Genomic DNA, 26,813 nt, shown 5'->3' on the forward strand with positions numbered 1-26,813 from the left:
TTCTAAAATAAACAACACACACACGCACAGATCTGATCATACCATTTTTCAGCTTAAACTTTTCAGTGGTTTGCTTCTGAAATGGTTTGCCTCTAGGCTAAAGTTCATTTCTTAATGTGGCAGGGCCTGTGACTTTTAAACATTTTGACCATGACCGCAGTAAAAAATGTTTCATGCTGTGACCTGAAACCTGCACATATCCATACTCCTGAACAGAAGTTGCTTTTTAAAAACAAAACTTGCCTTCATTATATGCGGTACACTCCAATATATTTTGTTCTGTTACATTAAAAACTACTGATTAGGAGATCCCTGGGTGGCTCAATGGTTTGGCCCCTGCCTTCGGCCCAGGGTGTGGTCCTGGAGTCCCAGGATCGAGTCCCACATCGGGCTCCCTGCATGGAACCTGCTTCTCCCTCTGCCTGTGTCTTCTGCCTCTCTGTGTCTCTCATGAATAAATAAATAAAATATTTTTAAAAACCCCTACTGATTATAACTTACTCTATTGATGTCATGACTGCTGTTTGAAAAACAGTGGTCTAGGAATACCTTATGACCTGGTGCCTACCCATCTCTGCAGCCCCAGCTCCCCTTCTCTACCTGGTCAGCCTGACTTCCTCCCACTTCCCGGAACAAGTGATGTTCTGTGGAGCGGTTCCCTTTGCCCAGAATACTTCTTCCTCCTCCAACCCGACTCCACCCACTCCTGTATTCTTGAATAAGAAACTCACATGCTAGAAAAAGAATCAAGATAATTTCTACCAGTCTTCAGATCTCTGGACTATTTTTTTTTAAATCATGAGACTTACCAAACTTTTTATTGTAATTACTTCTTTTATTGTACATCTTCCACACCAGACTGAGCTTAGAGAAATATAGATGAAGTGTGTTTCTTCACAGTTGTCTAGAGCCTAGCATAGTATCTGGCATGTAGCAGGACTTAGTAAATAGTAAGTAGATAGTAAATAGAATGCTATTTAAAATCTTTCAATGGTTTGCATTTACACTTAGAATGAAGTTCAAAAAGCCATTATCATGATGGGCAACAAGGTATAGCTGTGATTGGCCTGCCTCTTTCATCTCATTTCCTGCTACTGTTCACCACAGGTTCTGAGCACCAGTCACAGAGGCATCCTCAGTTTCTCAGACTCACCAAGCACACACATTCCTGTTCCCTCAAATATCCATATGGCTTACTTCCTCATTTTACTTGAAGTTTCTGTTTAAAAGTCCCCTCAGAGAGGCCATTCCCGACTACCCCTCATTATTCTCTTTCGAACTCCACTTCATTTTTTACATGGCATGTACCACTGCCTGACTTCATTTATTTATTGTGTCCCTATTCCCTGTGCCCACTGCCTCTTGACTGTAGTAAACTTTAGTTTTTGTTCACTGCTCAGTTTATTCCCAGGGCTTAGGAAAGTGCCTGTGTTCTAGTGGCACTCAGTATTTGTTAAATGAATGAACAAATGCCTGTGTAGTTTCATTAAAATGCTAATTATTAAAACTCCCCCAGAATGTACATTCGTTTTCAAATAATAACAGTAATAGTGATTTACATTTCTTTAGGACTTTCAAATTCACAAAGTATTTCCTATACTTGATCTAATTTGAGCTGGATAACTGTACTCTCTGGGATTGGTATTGATACATACCATTTTAGCATTTTGCCATTGAAGTTTAAAGAAATTATTTGACTTGCCTAAAGCCACACAGTTAATAAATGACTAACATAGTCATTTATTCAGTGTTTGTTTGACGACACCACACTGTTGCAAAGAAAGGGCCAGATAAACAAACCACTTCCTCTGCTTTTCCAGTGTCCACAGTATTTCCGGTAAGCAGCTTGGATTCCCCCTGCCCTCCACCCCTGTCCCCTTGCCTCATGGCAAAAGATGGGTACTCCAGCCTTACCAGAGCTGGCTTCAGATAGTGGATGCTGGTAAAAAAAAGCCTATCATGCTATCAACGACATTTATCTATTAGTGCCTAGAAATAAACCACATAGCATTTTAACTACTTAGAAAGAACTAATATTTATAATAAAATTTAACACAAAAGTTTAAAGACTCAGAGAATGTCAATCTTATTACCCTAATTGTGCTCACTTTTTCATCTTAGACAAGTAATTTCATAAGTTGGAATAAACATTTTCATAAAATGAAGTACAGAGAATGAGAAACCACCAGTCTAGGAAATGAGTAGACAGTCCTGTGTTAGCCATCTGAGCTTTCCTGCCGTCGGGGACACACCTGTTTGGCCATGCCTAACACCACAGCCCTAAACCCCAAGGCCCAGCAGACAGTGCCGTCATAAGGACAAGGCATAGGAGCAAAGGAACTCATATAGCTGCCTAGTCTTTTCCTAACTCAGACCTCATAGTACCATAAAGTTTCAAGTTCACATGAAGGAAACCTCCAGGCTGTCCCCAAGTTCCTTCTCTGCTTACACCTCTAGTTTCTGGGCACGGTGGCCCCTCAGCAGAGCTAGAGTGAATTCTGAGGCTGGAGCTAGCTACTTTCCAGCTGTCAGCTCGGCTCTTCCTATGCTGCAGCAGATACGGGATTTTTTTTTTTTTTTTTTTTTTTTTTTTTTTTTTTTTTTGCAGATACGGGATTGAAGAATGTCCTGAAGAGCCAGATCTTTTCTTTTCTCAGGCTGGTGTCATAGACTTGAGCCTAGTTGATCCATTTTTCTGCCTAGAGGATTTAGATGCTCCAGCAGAGCTGCTGTTCTCTAAATTAGCACTTGGGAGGCCAAACGCGTAAGGCCACACCATCTCTAGCTGCTTCTAATGGAGTTGAATTCCAGAATATCTGCAGCTGTGTGGGTCCATGCTGTACAGATGGACACAGTTAGTTCAAGAATTCTAAACTCTCTGTTGTCAGTAATGTGTGGAATGAAGTGTCCTCACAGCTAGTGGATATTTCTGTGCCTCGCCTTGTGTGTTTGATATAGGCTTCCTTCCACCAACATCCCGAGATCCATTAAAGACCTAATTCCAAGTTGGAAGATAGTGGTATATTTAAAAGATGATTTTTTCGAGGCTGAACGATTTTGTACTACCTAGCTTTATAATTAGCGTGTATGTCTTCCCCTCTCCCCTAGAATATAAGCTCCTTTATATCAGAACTGTATTCTGTGCATCATCATCTCCCATAAAACCTGACAGCACCTGGTATTGGTATAAATATGCAGTAATTATTTCCTGGTGAAAAACTGAATTATCACTCCCTCCCTAGAATCTTTCTTACATCAGACTCTTGGGTTTTATTATTAAACAGATAGGCAATTCACTCATGATCCAAATTATTCACTGGTTTTAGGTGCTTTTGTTATATATATGGCTTCTAGTTTTAAAAAGGTTTTGATCTGTTATGGATTTGACTTTCTACATCTCAAGTGAAATAAGTTTGGTCTAGACCAGTGTTTTTGGATTAAAATTCTGAGAGCATCCTGGAGTGGTTAGGTAAAAACTTTGAGCCTAAACTAGAGAAGAATTAAAAATTGAAACTTGGTGGGTTTTGAGCTGTTACAGAAGATGAGACCTCACCTGACCACAGGTGTTGATGGGTGCTTTCTCTGACTCCCCCTCCCACTGAAGGAAGCCAACAACTTAAATTTTTTGAGCACCAAACTCATTAACTACCAGTATGTTTGTTTTTTTTTTAATGCAAACTTTATTCATGAGAGACACAGAGCGGCAGAGAGAGAAGCAGGCTCCTCACAGGGAGCCCGATGTGGGACTTGGTCCTGGAACTCCGGGATCAGGCCCTAAGCTGAAGGTAGATGCTAAGCTGCTAAGCCACCCAGGCATCCCATCAGTATGTTTTTTAAAATCTCCAGATGTCTATTTCTTAAAGCCTAGTTTGTCTTATTCACCAGTTATACTACCTGATAGCGAATATTGTAAGATCAGTCATTCATTTAACTGAAAGAAAATTAATTTACAGTGGAAAAACTGCCATGACAATGAGTGCAGAGAGATCTCTTGTGGACAATATTTTTGAGTCCTTATTGATTAGACTTCAGTGTGCATTAATTAATTGTAATACTGCGTAAGCATTTTATCACTGGGAACACAAGACCCAGGCTTCCATAATGCTTCTGATGGAGACTGTACTATGCAGCTTCTGCCAAAAAGCTTGTACTCTGATGCAAGCATCTCTGCCCTGATTGGCTTACTCATCAAGAACCACACAACATCTTGCTTGGCTAAAAGCACTTTGTATAAAGGGGATGGGACAGGAGATTACAGTAGCTCACTGCCTTATTTATTACTGCCCCTTGTAAGCAGACTGTCTCTGAGTTTATGGCAGCCCAACGGAGGAAAAATAGAGAAAGGGAGAAAATTCTAAGTGGAAGGACTCCAGAGATTTGGGTAATACTTAACATTTATTGAACACTTTCAATGGGCCAGGCACTGTTGCATTAACTTGTTTTATATTTGGAACTACCCTATGAAGTAGGCTACTCTGTCATTTGATAGACAGGCAAATCAAGACGTGATGGACCCCAAATCCCACAGCTAGGAAGGGGCAGAGCTGAGATTGGGACACTAGCAGTCTGGCTTCAGGAACCACCTGTCTTTGATCGTATTTTAATTCTCAAGAAATACCTGCCAAGTTATTTCAAGTATCAAGAAAATCCTGAAATAGCTATCTTTGTCCATCAACATCAATTATGTACTGAAAACAGAATATCAACTATCTATTGGACTGTGGAGCAAAACTAAGCCAGAATTGTATTCTACTCTAAGGATTGATAGTAGGACTTGAAAACATACTCAAATAGTGTTAGAACAGTACAGGCAACACCATTCTTTTTAAAAAATGTGAACTTCAAGTTGGACAGCTTCTAGTAGAACATACTAGCGTGCCGAGGTCTCTTCCACATCGGGGCTGGAGGTCTTTAAGCCAGCACTCATGATCTCTGAATCTTACTTCCAAAGTATCACAGCCACCTAGAAAAAATGGAAAACAAAAAACATTCAAGAAATAGGTGTTATTTTTCTAATAAATGGAGAGAGGTGACCAGATACTTGTTTTCTTCTCAGTCTATCTAAGGCTGATAAACTATTAAAAACCAAAGAGAAAAATCTCTCAGCCTAAGTTTATTCATTCACCATGAGAAGCTTTTCTCACCAGCCCCATCTTTATTGGTTCAGTCATGCCAAGCCACGTTCCCTTGGCCTCTGTGTTCCCCCAGGAAGCGTCTCATAAGGTTTAGTTATAAGACACTTTATTTTTATGCCAGAACATTCTGATAATAATTTGCAGAAACCAGTGCTGTTGGGATTTGTATTTAAATCAAGAACGCTCCATTTCCTTGTCTGTTCTCTTACTGTTGGACTATCCTTCTAGGAATTTTACTGAATACTTCAGTACTGGGACTCCCAGTTTTCTTTCCCCTAAAGAACTGAAAGCAAATGATTTTGAAACAAGATTTTTTACCCTTCTTAGTGCCATTCTAACAAGGAGGAGCTGATCTCAATGCTTGTTTTTTAATGAGTCAAATCTTATTACAGCCAACACTCCTGAAGATTAAGTTCCAGTATAGTTAATTCCAAGATTATGTGTTTTCTTTGGTTGTGTAAAACTGTGGTATTGACTAGTACTTTCAATAACCCCCCCTTAATTAGCTAACTTGCAAGTTGGAAATGTGTATATATTTCTGTCATGACAGTAACGTATCATAATTGAATTTATAAAGTACATGTCTTCCAATCTGACAGCAGCATTGTTCCAGCACTATCTAATATAACAAAGTTTCATTGCAACGACAAAAAGCCCTGTATTTTGTGTGATTGTATTTAACATTTACAGTCTCTGAATGCATCTGTAAGTCTAGCACATTCAGTGTATGTTATTTATACATAGAAATGTCTTGTTTCAAGACCATTTGTCTACTTTGTTTAGATTTTAAAATAGTTACTATGTAAAGTAGCCTTGACCTTAGGTGACAGCTGACAATGACAGGGTTTCCTTGGGTGTATTTAAAAAACATCATTTCTGGAGCTTAGTCTACAGGCTGAGTGAGGATCCCTAACTCTGGCCAGCTTCTTACCAAAGGAAGATATCTTGACAAAAACCCCTCTGATGTGTTTTTGATTGACTTTTTAATTATTTCTATAGGATCATGATGCTACAAAATAGTCACACTGTTTTAGCCATGATTATGACTAGACAAGGACATGGTGGCAGATTATATTTTCTTTTCATTAAGAAGAACAGCATGTTTGGTGCATGATTTTCCTTTTGGGAAAATGCAGGTGGAATTAAAGAGGAGGTATGAGACATAGACATTCATGAAGTCCAAAACATATACACAAGGGCACAGACTCTTATTGGTGCCATACTGCTCCATCCAGAGATTGTCATTTAGGACTATTCATCTGTTGCCTGCTCTCATGGTATCTGTTCTTCCCCAGACTGCTCCCCGAGCTAGGCAAGGTGAATGGGTAACAGAATATTACTAAGGTTATTTGTTTTCCAGGAATCTCTATTAGAGATTTTAATAGCCAACTTATTTTTGCTTCCTTTCTGGATTTTGAGATTGGAGAAGAAATAGACCCCTCTTTGAAATTTGAATTGCTTGGGAATTAAGTATTTTAAGAAGTTTGTTAACCTTATTGAAAATAACTCTTTGGAATTACCTTTGAACACACTTAGTATCAACTGTAATGTTACTCACATGAGACACCAGACCGTACCCTTCTTCCAAGCACCTGGAAGGAACAAGAATTTCCTGAGCAATTGCCCCTTCCTTGCATTCTCCCCATGCCTCCTGGCACACAAATGTCTTCTGTTTCCTCAGCTCAGAGCAGTTTTATGTGGTCAGAAAGAATCTATGACTCAATTCCTTTCAGACCACTCCTCTGCCCACAGAGCTGAAAATGATTGCTTTGCCATGTCCTCATCCTTTGGCATCACATGAGGGACTTAAGGGACAATTGCCATTCGCTCCATCATAGGATCAGCCTGAAGATGCTGATGACTCAGTTCCCCAGATTTCTGTCCACCTCTTCTCTTTTGTGGTGCCTTGATTGAGGAATCCTGTTGTTTCTGGCCTTCCGTCTGCCACCATCAGCACCAACAGCCTGCTGTGTCCCCTGGGTTCGCTCTTCGCTGGTGCATTTAATACTCACCCTGATGTCTTTGCCTTCTCAGTTCCTCACAGTGCAACCTACTATCCCCCTTAACATTGTCTTTAGCTAGTTTGTAGCCCACTTTTTTTCTGAACATGGCTTGTAGGTGGCTCTAGGGCGATGGAACCTGGGAGATTTGATCATCAGAAAAGGAAAATCCATTTGCTTTGCTTTTTTTTCTTTAAGATTTTATTTATTTATTTGAGGGGAGGGAAAGAGAGAGAGAGAGCACACATGGAGGGAAAGGGAGAAGCAGACTCCCCACTGAGCAGAAAGCCAAATCCAGAAGCTTGGCTATCAGGTCCAAGACCCTGAGATCATGACCTGAGCCAGAGGCAGATACTTAACCAACTGAGCCATCCAGACACCCTTTGATTTGCTTTTTAAAAGATATGCCAGCTACTACATAAAACATCCAGAATTAATTTATTTTAGGTGCTATATGGGTTCAGACTCTGGCTTTGGAGTAAGACTGACCAGAATTTATATCCTGGCCCTAATCTCTTTCTCAGGTCAAGTTTCTTAACTTCTCTGATTTTTAATTTTTTTTATCTATAAAATAAGTGGGTGTGATGGTAATAGGGGTTGGTGTGTGAATTAATGCTTAATTAGCTTGAAGGGGTTAGTACTCTGCCTAGCATATAAATGTTCAATAAATGTTAGTAATTATTATTAAGTAGTATTTTTGAAGGAATTACTCTATTAATCTTTCATTAGCTCTTTCCCTATGTTGTGTTTTTGCTCTTTTCTGTCTCACTCTCTGTTAACATGGTAAGGATATATTACTAATACTTTCAATCAAATCCACAGGGTTTATGGAGAAGACTTATCTGCTAAGAGCTGTTTTGGTTTTTTTGCAACATAATCTTGATGCTAAGGCTTTGCCCACATGCAGATATCTATGTTGCCCCAAGTGGTAATCTGATTTACAGATTATTCTGTATTTTGCCTCAGAAAAGATCAGTGAGTAAGTACCACTATGTGAGGCAGAGAACTCTAAAGCTACGAGGGCAAGCCCTGGAAACTGTCTGATCTGGGCTTTTGCCCCCACACACTGCCACATCCCAGTTTTCTGTAAAAGGATAGTTGTGTGGTTTTCCTGGTTGGAAGCAAGGAAAAGGCTTACTGTGTTGTGGATTCTTAGGAACTGCTGAGGAACGTTTGAAGGAATTGTAGCAGCATGCCATCCAGTACTTCTCTCACTGGCCTCTGGAGAGCATGTTAGCCTATCAGGTGTTGTGGTGGGCACCAGGGTACACAGCTTAGGCAGACACAGTCTCTGTCCTTAAGGGACTCTCTGTCTTCCTCACATGATGCTGGGAGCCCTTCTGATGACATCTCAATCGTCAGCTTCTGATTGAACGCTAATGATAATAAGTGATTATCTAGTGGTAATAAGTACACCATTTCCCAGGACAGATCATTCCCTTTCCACAGTTATGTGGTTTTCAGAGCTGGAGGGGACCGAGGAGTTCATCCTATCCAGGATATTTTTTCTGGACTTAACTTTGCAAGTGAACTCTTATTCAGAACACTGATCTATAAAATGCATAAAATTAGCCGTGCCCCAGGTATGGCCCTGCCCACTGGACAGTCCCTCTCGCTTCCCCAAGGGGCCCCTCCTCAGATCCCTAACACTCTGACCCAGGAATGTGGATCAACTCTAACAATTAGAAAGATTTGTCCTAAGTTGAATTTATTATGTTCTAATGATCTCAAATTCAGGCCCCTGGAACAGCATAGTATAAATTCCCTTTGTTTTCTTTACAAGAACCCTCCCCATAGTTGAAGAACACCCAGTATGCCCCTAGCTGCTGACCTATACCTTCTCTTCTCCAAGATAAATCTGCCTCCTGGCCTTTAACCCATCTTCAGGGCCATGGTCTCAAACTTTAAGTCTGGAAATTCTGAAGTTGCTCATTTCTCCTTATGGTCTGGAAACTGGAGACCAAACTCCTGTCAACTTGTCTTTGGTGAATCTGAAGTTGGGTTTTAATTCCCCTTCCTCACCCTTTACTTCTCCCCATCTCTGCCCCCAACCCAGGCCAAATGCTTTCTAACTCTTAAAAGAAAAACTGTTTATCATCAAGGTTCAACAAGAAAAAAGGTGTTGAAGACCTGGCCCTCTTAGATGGAATTACACGGGTGGTCTCAATGCAATTTCCATTTTAGGGCCTGGCCTTATGGCAGTTCTGTCTCTCCAGAGCCTTCCAAAGGCCTGTCAGCACCACAGGGCAGGGCCTGCCCGAGCTGTGCATCCTCTAGTTAGCATTCTGGTGGCAGATCAAGTTTCAGGGCCGTGGCGATCTGTACTGCAGAGACTGCCTGGCGTCGTGTGCGGAGCAGATGAAAGCGACGTCTGAAGGCGCTGCCGGCTCCTCTGGCACATGCAGGCAGAGCACACTATTCCTGCACGGCCCAAAGCACTTCGGTTTCATGTCCTAGCAGAGGGAGGGAACAAGGAATCGGCTATTGCCGAAGTGAAAATAGAGTCCTTGGCAGCTGGAAAAGTTGATGCATGTAGCCTTTCATCTGAGGCCCTAGCTTCCTCCCATTCATTTGAATTGACTGTCCCGTGGTTGCTTTGTGGTATTGGGTTGGGAGCATCGATTACCTTTGTTTTCACCCTGTGTCCATATTTTATGTAAAATGGTGTGTTCAAATCTAGCTTGAATTTAATTTCATGAGCTATGTAGGACACTTAGGAAGTATGAGTTGATGATAATATCTGGCTTTCTGCATTTTGTCATATTTTACCATCTGTGCAACACATGGAAAGCGTGAGATTTCTTTCCTTTGCATGCAGGATATTATGGAGGCCATACAGGATAGAAACTTGTCTCCTAGGTATTGTCACTGCCACCAAGAGGCCTTAACCTGGGACCTGTAGACATCAGGGGAATCAATGGCATGGTTTGGGGGGCCCCTTGAACAGAAATTACGTGCAAATTTTTGTGTATAAATGCTTTTTTTCAAATATTTTATTTACTTATTTGAGATAGAGTGAGAGAGCACACACGAGCAGGGAGAAGTGTCAGAAGGAGAGGAGGACACTGACTCCCCACTGAGCAGGAGCCCGATGCTGGGCTCCATTCCAGGACCCCAAGATCATGATCTGAGCTGAAGGCAGACGCTTCACCAACTGAGCCACTCAGGCACCCCTTTATGTATAAATTCTTGTTTGTGTTTTTCTGGAGAGTTTTCAAGGCATCTGAAACCAAATCATGATTAAGGATCACTGAATAAAGATTTCAGATCCTAAAATCAAACTAGCTACATCTTCTAAGCAAGGCTTATTATATTGGTGTTCATTTCTTTTGTTTTTAAGGAAATTGCCTTGAAAATCCTGTTTTAAAGCAAGCCTGTAACTGAACGTCATTCTGCCTTGGTCATCTGATTGAGGACTGACATGGTTACCTTTTATACACGAACATGCTGTGTGGGAATTGAAAGAAAACAGAAGGGCGCCATCTAGAGGCTCGAACAAAATTCTCACCACCTTCCAACCAGGCCCAGACCTCCTCTGTACCTGGGGGTCTTTAGTACTAAAACTAAACAACTTTTTTTTTTTTTTTTATAAGATTTTATTTATTCATGAAAGACACACAGAGAGAGAAGCAGAGACACAGGCAGAGGGAGAAGCAGGCTCCACGCAGGGAGCCCGATGTGGGACTCGATCCCGGGTCTCCAGGATCACACCCCGGGCCGAAGGCAGACTAAACCACTGAGCCACCCGGGCTGCCCAACTAAACAACTTTTTAAAGGAGGCTCCATGCGCCCATGTGGAACCCAACATAGGGTTTGACCTCATGACCCTGAGATAAATACTTGAGCTGAGACCAAGAGTTGGATGCTTTATCAACTGAGCCACCCAGGCACCCCAGTTGTAGTAACTTCTTAAATTAGGAACATTTTCAGAGATCCCTGGGTAGCTCAGCGGTTTAGCGCCTGCCTTTGGCCCAGGGTGCGATCCTGGAGTCCTGGGATCGAGTCCTGAGTCGGGCTCCTAGAGTGGAGCCTGCTTCTCCCTCTGCCTGTGTCTCTGCCTCTCTCTCTGTCTCTCGTGAATAAATGAATAACATCTTTTTTTTTTTTAAGTAAGAATAAATTTAAAATTGAGTACATTGTCTTAATTACTCTTTGTATCCCTTTTCATACAGTGATTTAGAATGGTGTTTGCCACATGTTACAGAAACTGTAGGGTTGCAGAGCTGAATTCACTCTGGAAAAATAGATCAAACAGGATTTATGTGCACATGAGGATGTATCAAGGGTAGTCAGGAGCCTTCCTCTCCAGCACCAGCCCTGACATTACTTTGCAATGTTGAGCACATTCACTTGCTTCTTTTATTCAGAGGCCTAATAATAGAAGCTAATTTAGGGTTGTTGGGAAGAGTAAATGAAATAAAGTTAAGTACAGTGCCTTAGACATAAAAAGTCTTTTAAAATTAGCACTGATTGGTTACTGCTATCATCACTGGCCAGTTTTATTTTCAAGACCAATGTCCTGAAATGGAAATAGTTTTAAAACCTGTATCTTACAGAGAATTCTACAGTCTTTTTTTAAGTATCTGTTTTTTAAATTGAAACCTAACTGACATACAACACTGTGGTAGTTGCAGGCGTACCACATGATTCAGCATATATATATGTGTGTGTGTGTGTGTGTGTGTGTGTGTGTGTGTATACATATATTTTGCAGCATGATCGTCGCAAAAATCTAGCTACCATCCACCTGTGGCCATGTGACATCATACTGTCATTAACTGCATTCCCAGTGCTGTACATTGCTTCCTCCTTATTTATTTTATAACTGGAAATGTGTGCCTTTTAGTTCCCTTACCCAATTCCTCCACCTGCTCACCCCCACCTCAGAATTTTAGAGTTTTAAAAAGCAGTTTCACAATCTCCTTTTATTAGAGTTTCAATAAATATTTATTCATATACTCAGCAGCTATTGATTGGGCTCCTACAAGGTATGATGGTGAGGTATGATCATCTCTGGTATTGGAGGTTTGGTACCAGAAACATCGGTGAGAGAGACACAGGCCTTACATTGTGGTGGGGAAGCTAGACAATAAAGAAGTAAATCAGGTGGCTTCAAAAGAAGTTGTTTGTGTGGAGGAAATTCGTGTGGTAGAAGAGAGGGTGATTGGGAGCCCACTTTAGATTGACGAGGTGGGAAGAGCTTTCTGAGGAAGTGGCATTTAAGTCCTCTCCTGAGTGACAAAGAGCTGCCACGTGAGGGTCTGAGGAGCAGCAAGTGGAAAGGCCACCAGTGGGAGTGTGCTAAGCGTGTGTAGTCCAGAGAGAATGTCGGTGTCGCTGGAGCTCTGTGAGCCAGAGGGAGTGTGGCAGGAGGTGAGGCCAGAGGAAGAGACATGGGCCTATGGGCCGGGGACTTTGGATGTCATTCTCTGGGTTGTGGGAAGAGATTGGAGAGTTGTAGGCAAGGTGGTACGAACCTAGATTTATGTTTTAGAAGCATACCCTTTGCTTCTCCATGGAGAACAGATTGTAAAGGAGCAAGAGTGGAAGCAGAAAGACTGGCTAGGAAACTTTTGCAGTAGTCTAAGCAAGAGATGATACTGGCTTAGATGTCAAATTAGTGGCTAGGAGTTTGAATCCTGCCCACGGCTCTGCACAGTCCAGAGGCAGCATAGCGCGTGGTTAAGGGCAGCAGCTAAAGTGTCAGACTGTGTGGTTTGAAATCTGACTTCCATGTGATCTTGGACACATTTTTTTGGCTTCTCTGTGCCTCTTTTTTACCATCTCTAAATGGCAGTGATGATGGTACCTTCCCTCTAGGGTTGATGTGAGGTGTAAGAGAGAGAAGAGTAATTGTTAAATGCTCCAAAGAGTGTAAGTACTGCTTGCTGTTATCATCGCTGCCGCCTCTGACACAAGTACTACTCCTTCATCATCCTCAGTACCCCCAGTTTACACCTGAGAAAACTTAGAGAGTGGTTTTGAAATCAGAATATGGAATTCTCTATTGTGAATCCATCGTATGTTCTGTAACATAGTATGTAGTATGAGCCATCGAAGAATATTGATGGGAATCTCTATAGCTCAGATCCCAGTTGTATGCACCTGTCAGTGTTTAAATACATGTGGAAAAATGATAAATAAGGATAGCAGCAGAGTCCCAGTGTGTGGTAGGGAGGCATCCTGTGTTTCTCTGTCCCACACGTTGGACCATCAGAAATTTAAATTCTGAGGTTTGAAGAGAGCTCTGGACACCAAGTCAGAAGCATTTGTATCTCATAGTAATATGTATAGGAAGGTAGAACTCAATGTTTTGAGGACCTTGCAAGATACCGAATCTCTTTAGAGGACAATTTTTTTTTTAAGATTTATGTATTTATTTGAGAGAGAGAAAAAACACGTGCATGCAAGTACACAAGTGGGAGGGGTAGGGAGAGGGAGAGAAAATCTTAAGCAAACTCCAAGCTGAGGATGGAGACCGATGTGAGGCTTGATCCCATAACCCAGAGATCAGGACCTGAGCTGAAGTCAGGTCGAGTCAGACACGTAACCAACTGCGCCACCTAGGTACCCCAAGAGGAGATTCAGTTTTTCATTAATTGCATTAAATGGGGCTGTACATAATATAAAGAAGTGAGACCCATGGATCTTCCCCTAAACTGTCTGGTCAGACTTTTAACAAAGGTATTAACCCAACTTTTCTTCTCTTCCTTGCCTTTGCCCAGTCCCTTGTGGAATAAGTAGTGACACCAGTAATAAGGAGCAAAAGAGAGAAAGGAGAAGCAGGGTGCCAGAGAGTCCCTCTGCTTGCCTTGCCTTGGCCACACTGGTATGCCCTTCCCCAAGATTGAGGGCAGCCCGTTTGTCTGTTGCAGAGTGTGAGCACCTGATCCGCCACATGCTGGTGTTAGACCCAAACAAGCGCCTCTCGATGGAGCAGATCTGCAAGCACAAGTGGATGAAGCTAGGGGACACCGATCCCAACTTTGACAGGGTGAGCTGAGTCCTGCGTGCCTCAGGGAACTCCTCTCAGAGCTCCGGCTATCTCTTGCATGAGATTGTAATCAGGCCAGGAAAAGGGCGGGTGCTTTGGACAAACCGTGGTGTGTTACTTGATGAAGCCAGGGAAGCAAGCAAGAGGGAATTGTAAACCAGCTGAGTTGTTGGTAGTGTTCCCAGTTGCCTACACTGGTCCCCAAATCATAATCCCTCCTTGGCTTTTGAAACCGTATAGCGCACATTTCTGTAGCTCCCCAACCATGGGGCTAGCTCCTTCCTCTTGTCGCTGTGTGTTCAGTTCAGTGGCTTCCATGACATACCTTTCTTTAAGCCATTGTGGCCATTGCAGAGGACCTCAGCAAAGTGGGGACCTTTGCCTATGGCGTGAATACCTAGGACTTTTGTGCTGAGGCTTTGTCTGAGGTTCGGGACATGGAACAGCTAGTTCTTATATCTGATCTGCCATCCCAATGTGGTTAATCAGGGCTTTGATAGTTTGCCTCTTTTTAATGTCACAGTTAATAACCGAATGCCAGCAGCTGAAGGAAGAAAGACAGATAGACCCCCTGAATGAGGACGTCCTCTTGGCCATGGAGGACATGGGATTGGACAGAGAGCGGACACTACAGGTATCTCTCCGGGCGTGGAGGGCAAAGCAAGGGGTAACCATATTTCCTCTGCCCCGCCTCTCCTGCTTTTTCTCTCTCCTGGGAACTTTAGTCTTTTCATTTTCTTCCTGTTCTTCTCCCTCTGCCCCTCTCTGACTCTCGACAAGAAGGTGCTTTGGTCCTCGAATGTACTGTTGAGAGGGTTTTGGTTATTGACATGCCATTTCACCAGGGTTTTTTACTCTTTTCCCTTCTCCCTTGGTAGTCATTAAGATCAGATGCCTATGATCACTATAGTGCAATCTACAGCCTGCTGTGTGATCGACATAAGAGACACAAAACCCTGCGTGTCGGAGCACCTCCTAGCATGCCCCGAGCCATGGCTTTTCAAGCACCAGTCAATGTCCAGGTGGGCAATAACTCCAGTGACCTGATTTAGGTCAAGTAACATCGCGGGGAGGGGATGGTTAGCCATCACTCACTCACTAACTGTAAGAGAGTTTCCTGGTCTTCCTTACCTCCGTCCCCTCCCACCTGTCATCTTTTCCTTTGTCAGAGGTCAAGCAGAAGTCAGAACCTTTCTTTGGCAGAGAGAGGGTGGAAGGGTATCCCAGTACTCAGTATGGACAACAAGAGTTGCATCTTTTTTTTTTTCTTTTAAATAGCCAGTCATCAAGAGAGACTGTTTTCTCTAAAGAATGCTTCCTTGTTGTAGCTTCTAAGGGCAGAGGAACCAAAGACTCAGGGGTAAAAACATAGACTTTGGTAACCCAGAATCCTTTGAAAGACCACCATGATTTCTGTCTAGCATGTGAAGTAAGAGTGTGTACATATGTGCTACTTTCCAGGCAGAGCAGACTGGTACCACTATGAACATCAGTGTTCCCCAGGTGCAGCTGATTAACCCAGAGAACCAGATCGTGGAGGCAAGTAGTGACCTCAGAGGGCTGTTTGCCAAAAATCACTTTCTTCCCCATACCTTTGCTTCCCCAAGGCTTCCCTGGCTTTTTATTTTGAATTCCTTTTTATTTCTAATTTGATTCTATTTCCTTCCACCTCAGCCGGATGGGACCGTGAACTTGGACAGTGATGAGGGTGAAGAGCCCTCCCCTGAAGCATTGGTCCGCTATTTGTCCATGAGGAGGCACACAGTGGGTGTGGCTGACCCACGGTGAGTATCTGGCCAACAGCCCTGGTTAATACTGAAGCAAAGAAGTCTCACCTGACTTTCAGTTCCTACCATGGCTCAGTTTTCCTACTTCGTTGTAGCTCCCAGATGAGATCAAATCCAGTGGCTAAGACATGTATTTTTTTTTTAGCCCAGTTCAGGGTCCTGACTTGATCAGACTTGATGTGGCCACAGAATGACAGAGCTATCCCTTGTGGATGGTGAGCCAATAGCCATCATCATGTCAGTTGATCACAATACTTTGGTGAAAAGCATGGTAGCGTCTTGGCTCACAAAAATTGAGTTCTCCTGATCTAAGTCATAAAAGTACCCCTTAAAATTCATCCAAGTTTGACAGGTTTTAGAGATATTGTTTACTATATGTTCTAATGCAAGACTCATCTTAGAAGGGAGGACAAATGATACAATGTAATTTATGTAAGTTAAAAGTTGTATTAAGCGAGTGAGAATCCTAAAACATCCCAAGTAAGTCCCAGTTTCCCAAAGCATTTTCCCAAAACAGTCTTTCAGTATGCTCGCTGATGCCCTCACATGGGAAATGTACCGAAGGCTGGTTCTCTGTTTTTGTTCTACATTTGAAGACTTTCAACATTAAAAATAGCCTTACCTCTTTTCTGGATATTTCCTTTACTGTGTTGGTAAGAGGTTATGGCAAGAGTTCTCTTGAGAGTTCAGTTAGGGGCAAAGCTGGTGTTATAATAAATACCTTTTTTCTCTGAGTGATTTCCAAAAAAGCCTCTCGAGGCCTGCTGATTGTTTGCTTTACATTTCTCATTCTCGGCCTACAATCAAACAGGCAATAGGGGAACGTTCTGGCTTCAAAGACTCTGTCAGCTGCAAAGGGGTGGAGTCCTGTGTCACCCTGTTAGTGGAAAGATCTCTTATTTTAAAGTGTGCTGTAAGCCTTACACAGCACAGCAGCCCTGCACATCCCGGGCTTATCTGACCCATCAGCACTGACAGGAATAATTGCATTCTTTCCCTGGTGAATCAGTTGCTACTTCGGGTAGCCATTGTTTTAGTGGATGCTCTATGTCCTCCAGAAGCTTGCTTGTTCACCTCTAGGCTTTGAAAAACTTCAGCTGGACTGGTGCCAGGATTTCCTCTTGGCTCAGAGCTGTTGGTTTTACATGAGTGGTCAATGAAGAATAGCAAGCCCCAGTCCCAAAGGGTAAAATGGCAGAGAGCCAGGTTCCGTACACTAGGCTTCTACTTGCTTTGGGGTCTTAGAAGTAAAGATTTAGGAGGAAAGTAAAAAAGGTAAAAATTAAAAAAAAAAAAAAAAGTGCTGAATTCAGCAGTTTCACCATTTGGGTCTATATGCACTTTGGAGTGAGAATATTAACTAAACCTCTCTGTCATCCTGTTTCCTGTCAGCACGGAAGTTCTGGAAGATCTGCAGAAGCTCCTGCCTGCCTTTCCTGGAGTCAACCCGCAGGCTCCGTTCCTACAGGTGGCCCCTAACATGAACTTCATGCACAACCTGTTGCCCATGCAAAATTTGCAACCAACTGGGCAGCTTGAGTACAAGGTACCTGGGTGTGGGAGAGAGCTCGCCCCCAAGAAACACATCTGAGCTCCCTTGAGAGACTTTGAGGGACCTTGCCCAGGATTTCAGGGTCTCTCCTTATGGTGTCTCTTGCACAGCCCCTTGGGTGAGAGGGGCAGATCAGTCTGAGCACACTGAAAGGATCCCTTCATTTCAGCGGATTAGAGTCCCATTCCCTTTTCGCCCCTCCTTCCCCACCTCACCACCCTGTCCTGCCCACTCTGCTTGCGACAGGAGCAGTCCCTCTTACAGCCGCCCACCCTACAGCTGCTGAATGGAATGGGCCCCCTCGGCCGGAGGGCATCAGATGGAGGAGCCAACATCCAACTACATGCCCAGCAGCTGCTGAAGCGCCCACGGGGACCCTCCCCACTTGTCACCATGACACCAGTGAGTAGCAGCACAGGGCATGACCTACTTTCTCAGAAGCTTTTGATAAAGAAGCTGTGGGCCTCGGTCTGGGAACCCAGATCGCCAACCTACGTGTCTGAATTTCTTCTTGCTCTAAGCTTATGATGCTCAGTGTATTCCTGTTTCTTTCAGGCTCGTAGAATTTACCAGACTTAATTTTTGGCCACCTTCTTTACTTAATAATTGCCACCCTAAAGCCTGCTCCTAGAACAGGTCATCCTCAGTGGGCCACTTACAGACACGCTGTTAGGTGCTACCACAATGCTACAGCCCAGGGAGGGGTAACAGTGGTCTCACTGACACAGCCCTCCCACCGAAACTCCTCCCTGCCCAAGGGCAGTGGTCCCTAACAGTTTTCTCTAGAATGAACTGCTCTTTACGCTGGTTTCAGGAATCACCTTCTCACTGACCCTTTCTCCTTCCATTAACACTACTTCGAAGTTTTGGTACAACCTCAATCACTGATTTTTTGGCTTTCATAACCTCTAACCTGGTCAGTCGGTGTCTCTCAATCCCATCCTTTTTTATATATAATGATCACATTCAAAAATTCTTTTTTTCTGCTGGGTTCTGTTTATTTCTGGTGATTTTCTTGTCATAGGTCAACTCATTCATTTGTTTCTTCATTCATTCTCAAAGGACCATACAATTGGGTGCTAACTATATCCACAGCCTTTACCGGGTGTTTTTAGGGCAGTGCTTCACAACATTCCTCTTATGGAAGACCTTTTTTCCCCTTCAATCCATCATGAGATTCATACCTCTGTAAAATGCAATTAAAGTGAATTATTGAAAAAAATAAAAAAATAAAGTGAATTATTGGAGAAATAAAATTTTTAAAATATACAAAATATAAGCCTAAATTTTAGCAGACAGAATTACCCTGTTAAATTGCTATAAAAATTTCTAAAAGCTTACTCTTAATTTCTGTGCTAACCTTATCATGGATTGGTAACAGCAGTTTGTGGGCTGACACGGGTCCACCATGGACCACACTTTCAGTAATAGGGCTGTCAGGAAAAGGAAAGGATTGTATTCATAGTTCTTAGCCCCACAGAGCTTACCATATTGGGAAGACAAGATCAACATATGTGAAATGTTGGAATACTAGGAAAAGACCATGTGTGATTAAGTGCCAGAGTATCACGGACCAGGAGATGTTGGAGGTATGCAGGAATGGGCCAGATCAGTGCAGGTTATGAAGGATCTGGAACCGCTTTGTGGGAGGCAGAGTGACGTACTCTGTCCACTGGAACTGTTTTTACCAAGATCACTGACAAGCTTTTGTTGATAAATCTGGTGGACATTTTAATCTTTATCTTTGGGGCCTTCCAACTATATCAGTCACTGTTGACCATTTTTCTTCTTTGAAATACTGTCTTCTTTGGCTTCTCTGATCCCACATTCTCATTTTCTTCCTGCCTCTCCTTTTCAGGTTCCCTTTCTACTTATTCCTTTAAGTTGGTGAAACCCCAGTTTTGCCTCATGCCCTGTTTTCATCTCATTTTACACACCCTCTCTGGCTGATCTCTTCCACTCCCATTTCCATTACCAAGTGATTGTCCAGCTCAGAATGCTCTTTCTGTGTTCTCCACTTCATATGGATGACCATGTAGAGTTAGTTGGCTGTCCTACCAGTATTCGACATGTCCTCACATTTGAATTTGACATGTCGTCCAATGACTGCATATAACCCTTTTCTCCTCCTGGGTGACAGGGACTGGTCATGCAAGCTAGGAGTGTGGGGTTTCCATTTAACTCCTCCCTCTCCCTCAGCCCTACATCAAATCAGTTATCCAGAGCCCGCCTCCCATCCTCCTCCCCTGCTCCTTCCTCTCGTCACTGTCATCCTTTGCTGAGATTAATAAAGTGGCCTTCTCATCACCCTCCTTGCCTCCAATCTTTTCTCCTCATCCTCACCACCAATCCCTTCTACACTGCAGCTCAAGCAAGCTAGCTTTCTGGAATATAAATCTTGTAACATCATGTACCTGCCAAAAATCCTTTAGTGACTCACCACTGCCCTTCCTCAGAATATGCCTCTTAGTATGGCATTCAAGGCCATCTATAACTGGCCACCGTGTCCCTTTCCTGCCCCATCCATAGCCACTTCCTGCCTAGCCCTGTTCTCACTCCAGCCTCATGGTACTGCAATAAGGGATCCAGGCAGCCTAGCAGCCTTTCAACAATGGAATTATTCCCAAAGTTTTCATTTTGTTTTATAATGATCTTCCATTTTAAAGTTCTTTCATACTAATCAAAGATGGCCTTTCACTCTAGTGTCTGAGGCATGGTGATTATGTGAGCCACTAGGCTGTGAGGAGCTGTGAAGGATGTACAGCATTCCAGAGTCCTCCTATAGATGAGGAGAGTCACAATAATGCGTGCATTGTGGTGGTTCTCATTTCACATATCTGTTTTGGTGGGTAATAGCTATTTTAAAGCATTGAATTGCAATCACACAATTATATGTTGTGTACTAAAATGTACTGCGAAAGAACCATTATGCATTTTTGCAAGAAAGACATCTGTCTAAACACTGGTGATAACATTAACATGAAACAACAGGCCAGTTCCTAGATGCTCCAGGTAAACAAGCTTCTCCTGTATTTTCAGGTCCTCAGACATCTGTGCAGGCCTTCTCTTTTCTCTCAGCCTAGAAACCCCAAAGCTTGTGACCCTTTCCTTTATATGTGGCCAGCTCCTCTTTATCCTTCAGGTTTCAAGTGAAGTGTCACTTGAAGTGAAGCCTCCAAGATGCTTTCCTGATTCCCAAAGGGGCCCTGTTAGAAGACCAGGTCATGTTGTTCTGTAATTGTCTGTCCCCTTCTCTCCGTCCTCCACTAGACTATAAAGTGAGGGCAGGAACTATATTAATTCACATCTCATCCTGGAACATGGTAGGCATTCAGCTCTTTGTTGGATAAATGAACAAAAATGAATCAGAGGAAGAAATCCCAATTGAAATCACCTGCTTGAGGTAAAAAATGGAAAGCTAGGAAGGTATGTGAAAGATCCAGATAGCCCAGGGGTCCTAGAAACAGTTTTATAAATAAGAAAATGAACAGAAAGGCCTATCCCACACCTGGTTTCTCAAACGAGGTATTATGAAAGAAGCGCCACCTTGAGCTTTTCCTTCCTGTCTCTCTGCAGGCAGTGCCAGCAGTTACCCCTGTGGACGAGGAGAGCTCGGATGGGGAGCCAGATCAGGAAGCTGTGCAGAGGTAATGTGACATCTGGCAGTGCTTGCAGAACGTCCTTGGGCAGGCTCCCCCTGCAACCAACGAAAGGTCACCTCTGCCCAAGGAGGTGGTACAGTGCAGCTTCAACATTTGTGTGGTCTCTTTGCTCAAGCCAGATGGCATGTTCCTCCCCACATGGAAGTAACAGAAGACTACCCAGAAAATGGCATTTCTGTAAGCGCCATTGGAAGTCCCCTAAGTGACAGCAATAACCATAAGAACTTTCTTTCTCCTCCCTCCTTCCTTCCTTACCCCCTGCCTTCATATTGCAACTCTGATAGTATTCACAAGGCGCAAAGCCTGCTCCTACCTGCCAAGAACTGTTTACTGAGAAGGAATTGGAGATTTGAGATGACAGTGATCCTAGCTAGTCTGGCCATGGACCTCTGGCATGGACTCTTCCTTTCCAGGAGAATGAATACCTCTTGTACTGTTTGCTGTGTGCTTCTTCCATCCCCTTGTACCAACAAAGAGATAATGAAAAAAAGAATATGGGATTCGGGCCAGGGACAGATGCAAATATCCCTTGTTTGCAGAACCTTGTTGAGAGATGCCTAATTCAGAGAACGGCAGTGACCATCAGGCATGCTGTACTGTTTGTTTTACCTCAGTCCCATTAGCTGTGGTCTGCAGCTCCATGCATGCCCCCTTGTGGGAGTTGTCTTTCTTATTTTCTGGGGTGGGTCGGGGTGGGGGGGTTGACCAGAATCCAGCATGTATTTTCCCAGAAATACAGGTGTTCTTCAAAATTATATGTTTTTCCCTTGAGGGAAGTTGAAATAAAATGGTTTTCATGGGCTCTTGGGGAAACTTTGGGTGTCTTTATCAAATGGATATTAAACCACTGATGGCTTACTCTTTGGCAAGTTTACATACCACTAATGGCTCTACAGTCTGTTAACTGTTTTTAACTTAAATGGGCAAAGTAGTTAAGAATGAAGACCACTTTGCTGGCCAGTACTCTCTTCTTTACCCATAGTAGCTCTGTATGAGAGCTGCTCTTCGTAAAGAAACTGGTCCCATTTGGAAAGAAGAGTAGAGAACAGGGTGGTGGCAGGTGGGTTACCTACAGTTTGGCCAATAGAAGAAAATCTTTGTAACGTTTTTTCCCCCTCCTTACAATGCTTTTGTCTCTATAGTTTGTTGATACTAGGGTATATGATGTGCCAAATGGGCCCTGCTGGTGTCATGAAAAAAAAAATTCGGTAACTTACTGCCTTTCTACCTTAATTAGACAAGTAGCGTTTCACTTTATGTTGTCTTGGACTTTACTTCCTCCAGCTCCACCTTCTTTCTTCTATAGACCAACATTTAAAGGGTAAAGTGCCCATCGGTCCTGACGTCATGGAGAGGGATAATGCTTCTTTTATGCATGCCCAAGAAGAGCAGCAGTGATAGAGGAAGCCATTGGCTACATGAAGGGGGACTGTAGCTTATTTTTGGTATTAACTAAGTAGTGGATCGATAGATCTTTAGAATGAAAGTCATCACCTTGTCAATTCCTTAGCTTTGAAACTTCTGTTTTCTTGCCTTGCCTTTTTTCCCCTAAAAACCAATTCTGAACATTTTATGTGGTTTCATTTCTTCATCCTCTAGAGAATGTGGTTCCCTTGGGACAACATCAGTTTTTCTTCTCTGATGGCTGACTTACAATCATGGGGCATGAGAGAAGGGGTAGTTTTGGAAACACTCATCCCCAAGTGGAAGGATCTGTTTTCCGTGACTTGTAAGTGAGGACAATCTCAAACCCAGGGGGCCATTGGGATCTAGAGATGTATGTGAAACCCTTCTGAACATCTCTCTTGGCTCATCTCTAGGAATAATCCTTAGGGCTCATTTCCTCTGACTTGAATTTTGGAAATTTGGAGGGAAAAGAGGAATCGAATTAACAAGTGGGAAATAAATTCTTTTACCAAATGGAATGAAGGAAGGAAAATCAGTCTTCTTCGTGAGCTCCATCTGTTTTCTCTCTTCTCTTAGTGGCTACTCTTAGGTTCAAAATTCAGCCACTTCAGTGGTAAGCCAGCTTTTATTGGCCAGCTGACCATGTTTCCCTTTCATCCAGCCAGGGATCTGTTTGCCATGGAGCCCTTTTGGAGCTCTGGCACGATTTCATTCTGAGTGCTTTGGATTAACTTCTGATGCTTCTTGGTGAGGAATATTCCTGTCTGTCTTTTTTACTATGAAATGTGCTCCTGCTTGTTGCAGGTACTTGGCAAATAGGTCCAAAAGACATACACTGGCCATGACCAACCCTACAGCTGAGATCCCACCGGACCTACAACGGCAGCTAGGACAGCAGCCTTTCCGTTCCCGGGTCTGGCCCCCTCACCTGGTACCTGATCAGCATCGGTGAGTAGCCACATGAGCTATGTGAGCTCCTTGAGGCTCATCGGGCAGGCACCCTTCTTGCTAATCTTCCAGTGAAGGTGACTAGCATCGAGACTTTAAAGTAGCATCCTGAGCGTACATCTTCTCAACTCCTCTCACTGAGCACTATGCGGGGCATCGTGAGATTCTTCTTTCCCATTACCTCATGGACATGTTTATGGTCTGCAGTTGCTTCTCATAATTCTAGGTGTTGACTCATAGATGAAACTGAACTTGAAACCTGCGAGGAGGTGAAGTTCTCAGAGGCCAGCTGGACATGGGAGGATTTGTAGCCTTATCAATAGACTTGACTGTTAATAACCCATCGCCTTCAAAAGAATGAGCATATCTTACCATGTTACCACTGAACATAACAGTGAGCTTGGACCTGGAGGAAGGTTCATCCCTTTGTGAATGGTAGAGCAGAGATACTGCAGTCTCTTGAATGTCGTGCTCGAGAAGTCATTCTCACAATCATATTCTGATGGCTAAAATCTTTCACAAGGTCTCTCTTACATTTGTAATTCATCCTCTTGAAGAAATAACAAGCTTAACCTTCTTGGCCAAGAAAGCTTTGTAAAATTGAATCTCAGGACACCTAGAAACACAGGGGTGTGGCACTTTGCTAGATTAAGAAAGTGATTACTTTCTATGAATATTTCGATGACTAAAATTCTTAGCTGTGTCCGCTCTAAAGCTGTCTCCAAGCTTGTGGGCCACACTTTCCAGGCCACCAACAATTGCTAAGCTGATTTTATTTCAATCTTGTTGGAAAGACAATGAAAGCAGTCTTGCTTGAGAAAGTTGAAAAGCAGTCAGGTTCCAAGGAAATGAAGTTTATAAATGTGTTGTTATGAAATCTTGTAACCAGCTCACACTGGCAAGCTTGACACAATGTTTTTATTGTGGCTAGTTACCCATCGGGTGTCCTTATAATCAGCAGAGACCATGGACTCTGCGCAGACAGAGACTAAATAGTGCCCTGTTGGCACTCTGAGAGAAGAAAGATAAGCTATTATAGATGACCATGAAAAACAGTAAGAATGGTCTGGTCAGAGTAGCAGGAATGATGGCTCTCCAATAAAAACTCTGGTGCAGAGAGACAGTATTTTCCTAAGGAAAATCTCTCAGGACCTACATTGTGAGGGCACTATATGAAAAGGGACTTGGAGTGATTGTTGGAGAGATGCCCCTCCCCACTCCATCCTCCCCCTGCCTACCCCCCTTAAATTTTCCATGATTTCTCAACAGCTGTGAGCTCGACACTGTTACCCAATACAACCTTTATTTCTTTATTCTCCTTGTTTCTATCGTCCCCGCCTCCACGGCCTGACAGCTTTTTAGCCTTCATCAGGGTCTGTGGTTGAGCGGAAGTCCTCTGGGTAGCCTTTAATTTTATGTGTTCCTCAGGAGACACTCCTGTCGGGGAAACATGAAAACCAACCCCTCTCACAGAACCTCTATCACAGAGCCTCTATCCTGTCCACGCGTGTGTAGTAAGGAAGGCCACACAGGCCACAGCTCTGTGTGTGTGTGTGTGTGTGTGGTTGCCGCCCTGCGTACAGTCACTGTCAAGGCCTTGCCTGCTGGAAATGTGTCTGCTGTCTGTTTTCGTGTGAACACTCATGGTGGAGTGTTTCAAGGGTTTCCTGTGGCCAAGCCAGTTTGAATTGGAATGAATGCTTGATGAGTGGCAGATTGTGCAAGGCGAGGCACTTACGCAAACTCAGCCTATGGATGGGGTTACTGTAAAAACACGGCAACACAGGAGGGTGAAGGTAGTCTGCAGAGGACAAAAGCAACTTCGCTGGGCTGTAGGGCACTGGAAATGGGGGGGCCTAGACAGATTATTGAATTCCTCCCATTTCCTGGAGGAAATGCAAGAATAGCGTATATATCTTTCCTTTGGGGGTGTAACTCATGAAGTCCAGCATGGAGACAGAAGAGGGGTCTGATCAACCTTTTCCATCCTGGAAATGTGTAACTTAAAACCTAAAATAAATTATAAAGTGTAATTGGAAAAATGAACACAGGATGATTTTTTTATCAAGGTGGGGAACCAAGTTCCTGTTTGAAAGGTATAGCGGGAATGTCAGCCTGATACGGGGCTGTCCTGACTTTGAACATGATTGCTAATAAAAAGACAACACAATGGATACTGTGAGTGCTTCTGAAATGAGCATCTCCATCAGAACTGTTCCTCTGAAAAAAAAAAGAACTGTTCCTCTGAAGCTCCTGTGCCCAACTGACCAGGGTCAGTCTTCCCACAACCTGGGGCTTCTGGAAAAGTCATCAAATGCCTGGACTGGGAGAGCTGCTCTGTCTCTTTTGTGTAGACAGGCTGAATTACCTGCTTGGAGAACACCGCTTTCTGAATGAATCAGAAATGGGTCCAGTAGCAGAAAATATCTAAAGCATGAGTCCAGTTTTAGGAGAGAATAGTATTTGCTCGTTTTGACTCCAGACCCCTGAAGTAGAAACAGACGTAGGAAGTACTGAGGAAGTGCTCCCGAAAGCGGCTTTTGTGATCACTGTTTCTGGAGCGTGTCTGCCAAAATCATGCATCTTTTGTGTTACACACGTATGTTTGTGCTCATTTCATCAGTGCACCACTGTGTCAAGCTTCAGGTAGAGCCAGAAACCGAAGTCATCATTAGCAAGGAGAGGGTTCAAGGCTTGCCTACGCGGCCACAACTCTGGACCACTCCACACAGCCATCAGCCACCCCCCCACCCTCCCACAGCCAGACCGTCCCCGTCTGCATTGTATTTGAACTCGCTTATCAACCTGCTTCCTTAGGCGCATTCTGCTTCAGTCCAGAGTGAGTAGCTGGCAAGGCGGTCCATCATTTCACCCATAGTTCAGTGTGGTATCATCTCTGCCCTGGACATGAAACCCTGATCCTTTCCATCAGCTGCTGGAATGCTGCCCTGGCAGTCTTTTATCTGCTTACCTCAACCCATAAACATCTCTTTCTGATTAGCTAACAAGGAGAGGTGTTAGCTTCTAACTCCCATGCTGTCTTACGGATTCCTTATCAACAGCTTCTTTCTTTCTTTCGGTAAGATACCAGCTCCGTTCCGACTGAGCAGTGGGATTTGGTCCACACGATTCCTCTTTCGCTGGGAGGTTGTGGGGGAGGCGTGCTACCCTGAGAAGTTAATTTTCACAGTGCCCAGCTGTATTTGTGTTGACCAGGTACGCAATGCAGGATCTTGAGGCTCACATTCCTTAAGAGTGTGCCATCTCCATCTGGGGATCAGGAGTCCCCCTGTCATCCCGCTTGGACCTCCACCCTCCACTTTCTAGC

The 26,813-nt window shown here is 43.5% G+C and overlaps 1 protein-coding gene across 5 annotated transcripts in view; it reads left to right on the forward strand.

Annotated features, from left to right (window-relative positions):
- SIK3 (SIK family kinase 3) overlaps nt 1-26,813 on the forward strand; it is a 240,964-nt gene that overhangs the window by 195,005 nt on the left and 19,146 nt on the right. For 2 of the 5 annotated variants that reach the window (XM_041771613.1, XM_041771615.1), the window contains exons 7-15: nt 14,011-14,129; nt 14,653-14,763; nt 15,008-15,151; nt 15,591-15,668; nt 15,804-15,913; nt 17,309-17,462; nt 17,715-17,870; nt 21,045-21,115; nt 23,342-23,485. In XM_041771613.1, coding sequence (XP_041627547.1) covers nt 14,011-14,129; nt 14,653-14,763; nt 15,008-15,151; nt 15,591-15,668; nt 15,804-15,913; nt 17,309-17,462; nt 17,715-17,870; nt 21,045-21,115; nt 23,342-23,485 — 1,087 coding nt within the window. The remainder of the gene's footprint in view (nt 1-14,010; nt 14,130-14,652; nt 14,764-15,007; nt 15,152-15,590; nt 15,669-15,803; nt 15,914-17,308; nt 17,463-17,714; nt 17,871-21,044; nt 21,116-23,341; nt 23,486-26,813) is intronic. The other 3 variants (XM_041771614.1, XM_041771617.1, XM_041771616.1) reach the window with 2 other exon arrangements.

The sequence above is a fragment of the Vulpes lagopus genome, chromosome 10, assembly GCF_018345385.1.
Source record: "Vulpes lagopus strain Blue_001 chromosome 10, ASM1834538v1, whole genome shotgun sequence".
Classification (NCBI taxonomy): Eukaryota; Metazoa; Chordata; class Mammalia; order Carnivora; family Canidae; genus Vulpes; species Vulpes lagopus.